A 14121-nucleotide genomic window follows, 5' to 3' on the forward strand; every position below is an offset into this window, starting at 1 on the left:
CAACTGTATGTTTTTATCAACACAAGCTGCAGACCAAGTATCAGCTTGATAAATTTAAATGAATAAGTAAATAAATAATGTAAGCCCACTTTAGCTAAGAATCAGCCTCAATTCCTTCTAATTAATGTTATAATACAAGCCTCATTTATGAGTCGTCTGTAGTTTGTATTGGAAATTTACTTAAAACTGTATTTTTAACTGTAAATTTACTTAATATTTACGTAAAACACATTATTGTAAACTTACTTGTACGAACAATTAAGCCTATATACAGTAATTCCAAGAGGATTTCTCAATCAATAACAAACAAAATAAATAGATAGATAGATAGATAGATAGATAGATAGATAGATAGATAGATAGATAGATAGATAGATAGATAGATAGATAGATAGATAGATAGATAGATAGATAGATAAATAAATGCCTCATTGACATCACCAAGTCTAAGTCAAATGGGGGTTTGTGAGGGAAAGCATTTTTCTCTAATAGATAGATTTAGATTAGATTTAGATAGATTTATTTTAATAGATAGATAGATGTAATTTATGTGTGGAAATTGGATTATTAATTAAAGACAAAAAACCACAGTATGCTCTCATACTGATTTTAATTAAACATTATTGGTATATATTACATTTAAATAAAGTTTTGTACAGTAGTACATTTTGCACATCTAAAATTCACACTGAATCACTTTATTCCATCTGATTCTGACTGAATTTTATTGTTTGTGTCAAACTATTTGAGTTCTTTAAAAATCAAATGGTTTAAATTAAATCATTAATTGATTTAAAAAGCTAGCAGGTAAAGTACAATGGAATGTCCTGATTGTATTCAGCGAAAAGCAGAACTTGTGTAAATCTAGCTTGTTTTTTTTGTTTTTTTATTTGCTCAATCTGTTTCCATTTAATCAGTGGACATTAAAATATGTCCACAGATCTCATAAAATAGTTTCATTTAGTGTTCATTGATTAATACACATATTAAATTCCATACATATTTAAATGTCGACAATAAGCTTATATGATAATTAGGTAGTCTGATTGATTTTATTTAAACATTATTTGGATATATTATATTAAATAAGGTTTTGTAGTACATGTCACACCTCTAAAATTCACACTGAATCACTTTATTCCATCTGATTTTCAGTGAATTCTATTGTTTGAGTTCTGAGTCCTTCAAGAATGTTTACAAAAGGTACAATCAACTGTAACTGTGTATAATCAATATGGCTTCAATCTCAGAACCACGTTAATGATGCAGCAGCAGTGGATGAATGTATTCAGATAAACCTCTTGAGATATACAGTACTGATGAAGTCAAAATATCTGGGAGCAAAGGCAGGTGCCTCCCAGAACTTTATTATGGAATGTGATGCTTCATGTAACAATGCATGTATATTTAATAATAAATTAGCTGCTATAGCAGCACACTCTCCTATTGTGTAATTAAAGAGGTTATGAAAATACAGGCTGTGCACAAATTAAGTACTTCTGTATTATTAGAAGCAGGTCATAAGCCACAATTGCTCTGGATTTTTCAAATCCACCAGCATTAACAGAGATGTTTGTGCAAATATTAGAGATAATATTAAAGAGTATTTAGAAGTCCACCCTGATCCAAGATTCTTAATTATTTTATTTATTCTTATTATTCTTAATTATATATATTATAATTATTCTTAAGTATTTTTTTTAGTAATTTATGTGGAATGCAATTTGGTGTGCTGGAGAGAGAGTATGTGCTAAAGTTTCAGGGTGATTGTGTTCAAATAATTTGGCAAGCCTTATAGAAAATAGAGAAAAAGAAAAGACTTCATAGAGTCTATTTGTCTTTGAAAGATTCCTAGAGATATGTTTTTGGCATAGCTATTGATCTGCTAATCTACATGGATACAAGGTCTTTACTGAGTTCTGCAAAAAAAAGAAAGCTCAGCTCCACACAAAGATTTTTTCCTTTAGACATTTCACAAAAATTGAGATTCAGCTATTTGGCAACAAAATGTAATGATCACAATAGGGTCTTAGCTTTTGTAAATGAGAGTGCCATTTTTGAAATAGTGGACCTGAAATCAGACAGCTACCAGACAATATGACTAGACTTCTCTAAGACAACAGGACTATATTTCTGTCGTTCATCCAAGTGAAACAATTGAAGGAACTCTGCCCAATTTTCTGGACTGCAGCCTACTGTAGCATACAGTACACTGCCATTATAATTGTGGCTTGAGTAAAAGGGGATTTTCAAAAGAATTTATTCTTATCTGAGGTCAGCAGCAGGCTGGGAATGTCTCATCTGATGTACAGTGATAAGTGTAATTTGGGATATAAGCCTGGAAAAATCAAATGGTTTGAATTAAATCATTATTTGATTTAAGAAGCTAGCAGGTAAAGTACAATGGAATGTCCTCATTGTATTAAGCGAAAAGCAAACTTCTGTACATCTAGCTTGTTTTTTTTATTTGCTCAATCTGTTTCCAAAACCATCTGATAAAATAGTGTTTCATTTAGTGTTCATTGATTAATTTGTCCTAACTTTCTGCAGATATATAATATATTCAGAGCTGTCAAGTTTCAGAGAATAGCTTTATGTCTTTATAAAATTCAAATCCCAGACTCAGAAAACCACTATGGGCACCACACTTTAGTTTAAATTTGGCAACAGGTTCCCCACCCACAGATAACTGAAGCACTTTGAACCCAATGAGTCATTTTGGATTAGTGGTGCACACATGAGCTAACCAGAGGAAGGAAAGATGAGGAGGAGAAGCACTTTAGGTTCAGCGATAAAGAGCCAAGACTAAAAACTTGACTTTGACCATTGACAATTAATTAAGTCTAATAATTATCATTTTATCATTGGATCCTTGCTTTCTACAAGTATACCTTTCTTTATTGGTTGATGTATGTTATTAATACAATTTCAGAAAATTTCTTAAAAATTTCAGAAAATCTTTTATTCTCATATACACACAATAATCACAGACACACACAATGACCACAGACACTATATTGCCAATGAAAAGAAATTAATTTAATTTTAATTTATATAAAATAAGTCTTGTCTTTGTCCAGCAAAAGAACTTTAGATTTGACAAAGTCAATAATATCTTCATCCACAGCATCAACCTTTACATTTATTTTGTCTGGCTTAATTAATTGAGTCCTTGTCCTGCTTGGACTCCTAGACTATCAACACCATCAACAAAATATAAGTTTCCTTTCATTAAAATTATAGTTCCTACAAATCTTGATTTCAGAATAGAATTTATAGTAGTGTTACTTAATAGATAGGCTCCAGGCCTTTTAGATTAGTAGGGCAAATTAAATGTTAGTGCAAAATTAACTGGACAATAACATGTTTAGGCCATTATTAAGTATGAGAACCTGACAGCCAGTGACTTATGAAGATCCAAGCAAAACAAAACAAATTTTCTTTTACACAAAAAGAAAAAGACAATAAAATGATCCATACCAAATATGAGCCCAACTATGACTACATCCCATAAGCAGTTTTCCTACTTGCAAAGGTATCCTTCCACTTCACAGACAAAATTATACAATTTCACATTACCTTAATCAAACTGTCTTACTTTATCCTTCTCAAACACACAAATCAAACATACTTTTCGGCATTTCATCATACTTTTCCTGTCCATCACTTCACATTTCCAGATCTCTTTATTTTATTACTCAACATAACTTATTTGTTATCCATCTAAACTCCTAACACACCCTGCCACAAACCATTTATATTACTTTAGGCATTACATTCTTCTGAATTGATATGTTTCCAGTTTTGAGAGATGCTTCAGAAAATAATATTTCAATTGCTTTTGGTCTTTTTTTTTTAGATCTTCTCTTCCTGTCTTTTTTTTCCACAGATAGCATATAAAAACAAGCAAGAAAGAGAACACTAAGCCAGGCAAATAAATAAAGTATAAAAGTATGACCGTTAATAAAAGTCAGCACATCTAGTGCAGGAGAACTGCATTCCTGGAAGGCGTTGTGATGTATATATGCTTTCCAGGAATGCAATACTCCACCTTATTTTGTAAAATAAGCATAAAAGCCTAGTAGTAGGTTCCATGCATTTCATTTCATTTGCAGCAATTTTGGAAGCCTTTCCCAATATCAGAAGTTACAGAGTGTTTACGTGGTAATTATTATTAAAAAAATATGGAATATTAGAAGACATTAAATCAGACTCTAAAATCTTGCCAGGACATTTTACATCAGGTGACTGTTGTATTAGCTTCTTCAGGAGGCCTGCAGTATAGTTGGTCTAGTCTGGTATGGATCAGCCAGAACTTTATATCGGATTTTGGTGTTGGTAACAGCACCATGCTTCTGCCTCAGATGTAGCCTCAGCTGGCTCTTATGACGGAAACGCAAATCACACTTCTCGCACTGGCATAAATAGAGGGAAGGAAACAATAGAGAAATAATGACAATAGGTTTATTATGTTAATTTATATTTACATCCTTGGACACCTTCTAAAAAACAGATGATGATTTTTCAAACAGTGCAAAACAGGAATATTTTATAAATATTTTAATCTTTGTGCTTTAAATGTGACTCTGAGTGTACAGTATGTTAGGTAATACTCACACTGTATGGTTTCTCCCCTGTATGAATGCGCAGGTGGCTCTTCAGTGTCTGCAGGTGACGGAAACGTGTTCCACAGGTGTGACATGGGTAAGGTTTCTCCCCAGTGTGGATCAGAACATGGGCACGCAGGTGAGCCACCTACACAAAACACATACACACACAACGTTACAGTATAAGTCATCTGGGCACATATTGTATACTAATACAAGTTAAGAATAATCTCTATGGATTTGTGTATAAGTACTCTCTCATATAATCTTTATGTGTATAGTTGGAAGTGATGTCCATAATTCTTTATGAATCATAACACATTTATAATGTGTAAATAATTTATTTATTTATATAACTATTATTTATATAATACTTTACTTGAGTATTGGAATACTTGAAGATATAATCCCAGGCCCTACAACGTGCCAGGGTACAAAAGGACATTATACTGTTGCAACTTTACTTAAATCAGTGCTCGACAATTAAGTAATATTAATATCTTAATATCTATATATATATATTAGGACGTGGAAGTGATAAGTGACATTAAACTTATATAAAGTACTCTGAGACGTCTTCTCATTACCTGGACAAATCGAGCACCACAGGTGTCACAGCGATATGGCTTCTCTCCAGAGTGAATGCGGGAGTGGGTCTTCAAATTAGCTGGACGATTAAACTGAGCCCCACACACATTACAATGGTATGGCTTTTCTACTGTAGAAGCATAGAGGAGAAGCAGAAACAAATACTTGAGAGTTTGTATGTGTAAATGTGACACCTATCTTCTGTATGCAGCTCTGGATAAGGGCTTCTGCTAAGCACTCTATTTACTATATAATATATAATTATATATAATACTATATTTCCCATTTATCTTGCCTGAGAAGTAACCACCTCACCTGAGCAGGTGGGCTTTGTGGTCCCTTGATTTCCTGAATAGCAAATCACTGGGGAGTGATTCTCAAGTTTAACTGGAAGCTTCCCAAAAGGATGGGTATTCTGTTTGGCACCGTCAATCACAGGGGGACATGGGTGCGGATACAGAGGGCAGAGGTCTAGGGACAAGTACAGATCCCAAACATTGTTATATTTAACGATTTTACATGAATACAGGGTACTGTACATAATCAATATACCCATGAAAATATACTTTTTAGTTACATTTTAGTTACATTTGTACTGACCTCTGGTATCCTGGATAACAGCTGCAGGTGGTCCCTTGTAAGTGTCTGCTGTGTGTGGTGAGAGTCCATGGTAGGCCATAAAGGGTGTTTGTCTGAAAAACAAAAGTTTGTCGAAGAACAAAAAGCAGTATATTAACTATTAAAGATGATTATAATATGTATAAACATGAATAGATGTGTTGTCTATCACTTAATTGAACCTACGAATCATTCAGCCCATGTCCAGTGGTTGACCATGCCTCATTGGACTGTTTGGGTGTTACATCTGCCCTATCATTAGAGGAGGAGGAGTGATCAAAAGTGTGTAGCTCCTCCCCTGACCCTTCCTCTTTAATGGGAGTAGCACAGAGAGGGTTTAGGACAATATATTTGTATTTCTTCCAGTTGCAGGCCTTGGGGTCAGGGGTTGGTCTGGATTCAGAACGTGGCTGTGAAGAAATCACACACACACACACACACACACACACACACACACACACACACACACACACACACACACACACACACACACACACACACACACACACACACACACACACACATTAGCATTCCATAGCTAATGATATGCATATACATTCCTATAGCTTCAGTACACAAAAAAAAATCACATATTTACTTTTTGAATATATACATGAGCTAAACAGAGTTAATACATGGCCACATCTAAACACTCACAAACAATGTTAGCATACCTTTAGTTTAGGGGAAAGACTACAACCACTGGACTCAGCAGGTGAGTTTGGCTGACCTCTGGACTGACAGGGACTACCTGGAGATGGAGTGTTTGGAGATAGGGCTGATGATTTAGAGCTGAGAGCAGGACTTTGGCATGTCACTGGCTCTACTAAGGTTGAGTTCTCTCCAGGAACCCTACATAGGAGACAACAGTATGTGTTAATAGGTATAATATAACAAATGTGAATTTCATTCACCTGCAAACCAAATTCAAACCATTTGACCTGCTATCTCACATGCTTTCTCCTTCTCTGTCTCTCACCTAGCTCGGGCAGGGTGGGGCTCCTTCATGTCCATTGCAGGTCTGGAAGGAGAGGAGGAGAACGAAGGATGAGCTGGAGGTGATCTGCCACCCGGAATCACTGTAAAAGTTACATGGGGGCTTCTGGATGCCAGGTCCACCAGAGGTGGGCTTACACATATATTTTCACTGCAAGGAACAGAATAGTACAACTTTTAATAATCTGCAGCAAGCACAGTAAAGCTCAGACATGAGAAAACCAGATTGTAATCTATATGCAGCACTTCAGTGCTTTATGCATCACTAAATAGATGCATAAATTCTGCAAGCCTTACCATTATTAAGTAAAAACTTTATGTATGCTGTTCTGAGCAACTGTAAACTGAATCTAGCTTCAAGTCTTACCTCTTCTGTAAAAAGGCTCGGCAGGTGTCAGCAACATGCTCCATCTGAAGGTAGGTGGCAGCAGCGAGCACACCAGGAGCTGTGCCAGGGCTGAGGGGAAGGCGGGAGGTGTACATGAAGTCCAGCAGCAATGCCACACTGCCCGCATCTAGCCCCTCTGGCAGAGACAGGGAAACCCCTTGTTCTCCCACAGCACTGGTCTTGTTGCGGGAGAACAAGGAATAAAAGAAGCCACTGAAAGGAAAGAGACACAAGGTGATAAGACACATGCAAACAAAATCATAATCTGATTAGAAAGGCACAAAAGATGTGCACTTGAACACCTCTAAGATTGGGGGACAATCTGTAGAGATAAACAAGCCAGGTTTAAGGGTTTGAGATTTAAAAATATGACTATAAGACTTATAGACTATCTATTAGACTCTTTTACTCTTTTCTGTTCTGGCACCGAGGTGGTGGAATGAACTTCCCCTGGCTATTTTCAAACGACGGGTGAAAACGCACTTCTTCAGGAAATTCTTGAACTAGCACTTCCTCCCCTGTTTGTTGTATGTGTGTATATTTAAAAAAATAAACTTTGAACAGTGTTTTACGCTCATGGTATCTAGAATCTGTAACCTAGTGAACCAGAGTTAATGTATTCAATGATTAAGCACTTGTGTACGCCACTCTGGATAAGGGTGTCTGCCAAATGCTGTAAATGTAAATGTAAATTTATCAAATAAAGTAAAAAGCAAATATTAGAAACATAGTTTCAGTCTATACAGATTTCCTTTCAGAAACCTAATGAACTTGAGGTGAAAATGATGATGTAACCATGCACAGATATAATTGGTCTCAGGAGAGTAAAGAATGACATAATCATCTTCAAACAATAAGGCATTTTGCTGAAAACAGGATAAGAAGAGGAAGGATGGTGGGAAAGGGAAGAAAAATGGGAGGGAGGATGAGAGAAAGCAAATGGCCCATGTGTCCTGGGAATGCCTGCAAACTGACCTGCATGCTATGAGCACTGCACAGTGGGCGTGCAGCCGGGCACTGCCCACCAGAAGTGTGGCATCAGTCAGGATATTGCGATGCCGTAGCTCATTTAAATTGAGCAGAACATCATTGGAATGGCGTGTAAACTCCTTTACATATCCCTGCACCTCCACCATCAATTCCCGCCTGGTGGATCCCTGATAATCATCCATAGCCAGCTGCATTTTACTCATTGTCTAATAGAAGAAAATAAATATATGATCTCACATTAAAACACACTTCTTATGCAGTTTTCAAAAGAATAAATAAAGTTATCTTGACTATCTTACCCTGTATTAGAAATAGTGAGAAGGGAAAGTTCAAGATGGCTCTGTCTGGGGAGACCAGCTCCCGACTCGTACCTGCAAACAGAGTAATGATGTTCAATCTCAATCAGTACATTCCCTAATCCAGGTATCTCTAATAACATAATTGGAACTCTAATGTAATGAGACAATTATAAAAGTTTATATATAAAGTATAAAAATGGGTTATATATAAGGAACAATGAGATATCAGAGATTAGAATGAGATTAATGTGAAACTGATGACTGACAATTACTGCAAGTCATCACCATTAGGAGCTTAGAAAGCCCCAATTGTTTTTACAAAAAAAAAAAACAACTTGTAAAAAACTGCAAAGCATGTCATGAAATGAACAAATACTGAAGAATTATGCACTAACGCTTCATGTATTTCACTAACACTTATATAGTGTATATATACATATATAATATAATATACATATATAATATAATATATACATATAAATGTAAAATTACCCTTTAATATTTCAAACACAAACAATGCTGTTCTAGAGTACCACTTACAAAAAAACCTTTGTAAGGAGTTTCCTGAATTCAAAAGATACTGGCACTACACAAATCCAAGATGTTAAAAAAAAGTGTAAATACTAGAAATCGGAAACTCACCCCGACCAGCAGGGACGAGAATACACACCACCGTGTCTGAGTGACCCCTCTCTAATGCTGCCAATACAACCCCACACACAGACTCCTGTGTTCTCTTCTCAGATGTTCATTACAACTGGCCAAGGCAACTGGAGGGAGGAGATCCTTTATAATGTAAAGCAGGATGTTCCATGCGGCTGGGATGCTCATTTCCTGTGTTGGTAGAAGACATGCTATTTATACTGACCTGGGAACAGCTTCCCGAGCCTTATGTACAGATCTTTAAACATAACAATAGATCTATTAAAACTGGCCTCAAATCAGGGCATAAACCTAATGCCTTTACGGATCTTTGTTTCCCTTTCCCCAGGCAGCCCACGCATGCAGTGGAAGAGCCACAGGAAAAGAAACAAGACCCAAATATGTATCAGGTATTTAATGTTGTTTATTGGATCCTTTTCTGTTTTACCTGCTTCCAATGTACAGTGATAGCAGGAAAGGAGGCTTGTCTGTTTTGGATCTGTAGCCTACCTGTTTATTTGTGTGGGTGGGTTTATGCAGAAAATGTGTTAGAGTGTGTGAGCAGCTAAACAGCGGGGTGTATGAGTGCGTGCCTGTGTGCTTGTGCGTGGGTATACATGCATTGTCAGAAGGTCACAAGGCCCAATAACACTGTCCAGGAGTTCACTTATTCAAAACAAATCTCCACTAACCTGTTTGATTCCCTCCAGGACACAGGAACTAGAGCAAAAAGACCAAATTATTTTTAAAGACACTCAGTTCTTAAGTTTGCTCTGCAATTCAAACCCAGTACAATGATGAACCAACATGTGTTTTGAAAAGATATCAGTAATGCTTTATATTAAGAATCCCTTTGCTGATATTATTTAATGTTTTAGTTAACATAAACAAACCATGTATTTCAGCATTAACACAGCAATTATATAGTTATATTTTTAAAAAATTAAAAATTAAATAGATAGATAGATAGATAGATAGATAGATAGATAGATAGATAGATAGATAGATAGATAGATAGATAGATAGATAGATAGATAGATAGATAGATTTTTAATAAATCAAATAAAAAAATGCAAAAAAATTTAAATGCAGCACTTAAAACCTTTTTGCATTTCTTTTGGCAATCAGATTATTGCTTTGTGTGCTAAATAGTGAATCCTATGAATTTTACCAGTAATGTGATTTCAAAACATCTCACATTATTGTAAAGTGCATGACAGTTACACTATACATGTCTTTTCAATCATTTCTGAATCGTTATATCATCATATGAAGCAAGTATATTTTACTAAATCAACTGCAAAATTATTTAGATATTCTGAAAGTCACACTGGCTAATACAAGATTCTTGTTCTTTGATCCGGGTCCTGCCCTCAGACTCGAAAATCCTGTGCAGAATTGCTGCCAGGTCAGCGGGTGAAACAAGATTACACACCCTACTCGCACCGCTGACACAAGCTGTCGGCTGTATCAGTCTAGCTTCCTGTGATTTTGTGAGTTTGTGTGTGTATGTGTGTGCTTTATGGTCCTTGTTATGGGCATAGTGAGGAAGGAAATAGGAGAGTGAAAAAAAAATGATACGGGGTAATACCCTTCTCTCACAACTGAAAAACAACACCCAGAGAAATGCAGCACACAGATGTACAGGAACCATGGAACACCCTCTCCACCCCCTACAACCTCCACATCTCCTCGATGCTTCCTGTGAGCAACACACACACATGCACACACACTCACACTGAGGCAGGCATGAAATGCCTACACAGGACATCCGTCAATAAGGTTCAGCAGAGAATGAAAATGGAGATATGGGGCCCACATAGGTCTCCAATAGGTTGAGAACAAATGGGAAGTTAACTCATCTTGAGTATACTACATAGTTCATGGAGAGGTTCTGGCACACAGACAACGCTGGCACAGTTTCAGTTACCCATAACATTATGAGACAGATATGGTCATATATCCTTTATTGCAGATCTTATGATTGATAGGACTGCATGTTTTATGCGATAATTTTCCCTAGTTGATTTCTGCACAAATACAAAATCTTTTTGTTCAATTTGCAAAAACTATTGGAATAACCTCAGTATGGCTGATCAAACTCATTGAAATACACTACACCACAGAATTTCTGTATATTCTTTGTCTTTATGTCCTTCCACTGAAACCCCAGTCATTTGCCTTGTGCTCTCAATACCAAAATATATGTTCTTTATATGGCCAAATGGCAGAAATACACTAAGATAGCACTTTATTAGGAACACTATAATAATACTTATATTATTAGGGAGTAGATTCTCCCTTTGCCTTCAACAAACAGCCTCAATTCTTCATAGCATGGATTCCCCAAGGTTCATAACTTCATTAAACAATTTCTATAGATTTGTTAATCCAAACGATGATTGCAATGTGCCAAGAAAACGTTCCCCTCACTATTACACTACCTCCACAAGCCTGGACTGTTGACACAAGGTAGGTTGGGTCCATGGATTCATATTGCTGGTGCAGAATTGCCACCCTACTACCTGTTGAAATCAAGATTCATCAAACCAGACTACATTTTTCAAGTCTTTGACTGTCCAGTCTTTTGGTCTTTACTTCACATTACATTTACAGAATATGGCAGATACCCTTATCCAGAGCAACTTTCATTTTATCTCATTTTTTTTATCTCACTGAACAATTGATGGTTAAGGGCCTTCCTCAGAGGCCCAGCAGTGGCAGTTTGATGGAACTGGGATTTGAATTCACAACCTTCCACGCTGTACTCCAAAACCTTACTAGACTGTCACATTACATCTGTCTTGGTTGACAGAAGTGGAACCCGACATTGTATTCTGCTCTTGTATCTTACCTGCCTAAAGGTTTTGCATGTTGAACATTCTGATATTCTTTTCTGCTCACCACAATAGTACAAAGTGTTTATTTAAGTTACTATAGACTTTTTCCAATTCAAACCAGTCAGTCTATTCTCTGTTGACCCTTCCCATCAACATTTTTTCCCCTCTATTATACAATTCTAAGCAAACTCCAGACTGATGCGTTTTTTAAAAAATCCCAGATCAGCAATTATAGAAGTACTCAGATCAGCCCATCTGATACCAACAATCATGTCACAGTCACTGAGGTCACATTTTTATCCATTCTCATGGTTAATGTTATCGTTACCTGAGGTGCTCATTGCAAAGTGTTCAGTAAGTGGAGGTGGTTTGTTCACTACTGTGGGCCTATTACTCACATTGTTGATGCTGAAGTATGAAATTATGTATGAACTTCTAGATCAGAATCTGCGAATTTCTCTGAACTCTTAATCTGCATTATTTACAACAGATCTTGTTTTATAACCGATAGAACCCACTTGAAATATGCATAACATAATTTCCTACCAAAACAAAAAATTAACAACATTAAAAATTAAAAACTTCAACAAAACAAATTTATGATTTGAAGCTTATGGTTTAACTAAACATACAGCCTGTACATTATAATGAATCGGAAGTATCTTTTGGACTGGGGTGTAAAGTGTACAGTATGTGTGTCTTTGTGTTCATGTTTGTTTTGATGGAGACCAGAATCAATTGTGTAGTTTGTGTGAGAGGGAGACTGAAAAACAGAGAAAAAGAAAACAACAGAAGAAAAAAAAAAAATAAGGAGATGTGGGTCTAGGCTACTTCCAGGCATTGTGCGAATAACGGAAGAGAGGGGGTGGCCGAGGAAAAGTGAGAACATTACTGAAGGAGGTTCACCAATTAGCGGAAACTGCACCGTCTGTCTGACTGGCAGCAAGCAGCACTTTTATTCAGAGCTCTGTATCAGACCTAGTGTCTCACAGCACTCTCTTAATCTCTGGATGGGGTAAATCTATCTATTGTCTGCAATAAGGTTCAACTGTTGAACCTTAATCACAACAAAGGACTAGATCTCTTGGTCATTTAATCCAATATGATGTGCACTTTTAATCCAAAATTAATGCATATTTTGGCTGATTAATGAACTGCTACAAAACTGATTGTTAAATACATTTTTAATGTCTTGTCTAAAGCATCAAAACGTTCACCAGTCCAATGATCCTAGCAACCTGATATGCAAATAATAAAGACATGAAAAATACAAATTTTCATGAATTTTTTAATTTATTTTAGATCATAGCAAAATAACACTATTGCAGCTGTTAAAACAATAACTGCAGCAACAGTAAACTGCTTCTTCCTGTTCAAGCTGTTGTGAACATATAAGGACATATACGAAGGCTATCCGGTGGGGCTGAAGTGGACAGGGGGTTTGTTTGTCCTCTTTAGGAAGGTGACAGAAGGCAGAAACATTGGGGGGGGGGGGGGGACTTGAGCAGAAAAACAAAGAGAAAATACTGAAATGAGCTTCCTTTGAAGTGGAGATAAAGTGGAATGTAGGAAGTTTGAAGAAGTTATGTGTGTGTATTTTATTTGGACCACGTGTCCACACAAGAAAAACTGCTTTTAACTGTAGCTTTTTTTTAAAAAATGAAAAAAGAAAGAAAGGAAATAAAAAATAAAAAAAAAACTACAAGAGTCAAAAAAATATTGTTTTGTTTTCTAAGGTAAACGTTATGGTTTATTATACTATTTATTATCTGTATTAATAATTATTTCAATGGAAGACAAGTGTTTGTCTATGTGTGACATATGTGTGAATAATGCACAATTCATTGCTTTTCTAGTCTCTTTAAATGATGGAAAAGTCTTTGAAAAAGTGAAAAATGCATTGTGAAAGTCCATAAATCAACCAAGACCCAGAAACCTTTCACTTATAGGGAAAAGAAAGGGGGTGTTGATGTGGTTCTTATTGAAACCTGTAAACTCCAGAATAAACACATTATTCGGTTTAAGATAGAATCTGTTTTTCTTGCTAATAATGATATTTCATATATAGTATGTCTTTTTAATCAGCTTATGTTGTTAATGAAAGATAATTCTAATTCTAATAATTCTAATTCTGTTAATGAAAAATATATCCT

At 35.9% G+C, this 14121-nt stretch overlaps 1 protein-coding gene across 2 annotated transcripts; it reads right to left on the minus strand.

Moving 5' to 3' along the window:
• Nucleotides 1-3017: 3017 nt before the first annotated feature.
• Nucleotides 3018-9281, minus strand: bcl6b (BCL6B transcription repressor). 2 transcript variants are annotated; one of them, XM_027165019.2, is made up of 12 exons: nt 9129-9281; nt 8487-8558; nt 8173-8393; nt 7177-7410; nt 6793-6960; nt 6488-6665; nt 6000-6223; nt 5796-5887; nt 5511-5666; nt 5195-5322; nt 4618-4755; nt 3018-4415 (listed from the first exon to the last, which is right to left on the minus strand). In XM_027165019.2, exons 3-12 carry the CDS (start codon nt 8388-8390, stop codon nt 4266-4268), a joined length of 1686 nt encoding a protein of 561 aa, XP_027020820.1. In that variant the 5' UTR covers nt 8391-8393; nt 8487-8558; nt 9129-9281; the 3' UTR covers nt 3018-4265. The 2 variants fall into 2 exon arrangements, with proteins under 2 accessions (XP_027020820.1, XP_027020819.1); XM_027165018.2 differs by having other exon boundaries at nt 5195-5325.
• Between the last annotated feature and the right edge of the window lie 4840 nt (nt 9282-14121).

The sequence above is a fragment of the Tachysurus fulvidraco genome, chromosome 1, assembly GCF_022655615.1.
Source record: "Tachysurus fulvidraco isolate hzauxx_2018 chromosome 1, HZAU_PFXX_2.0, whole genome shotgun sequence".
In the NCBI taxonomy this organism is placed as follows: domain Eukaryota; kingdom Metazoa; phylum Chordata; class Actinopteri; order Siluriformes; family Bagridae; genus Tachysurus; species Tachysurus fulvidraco.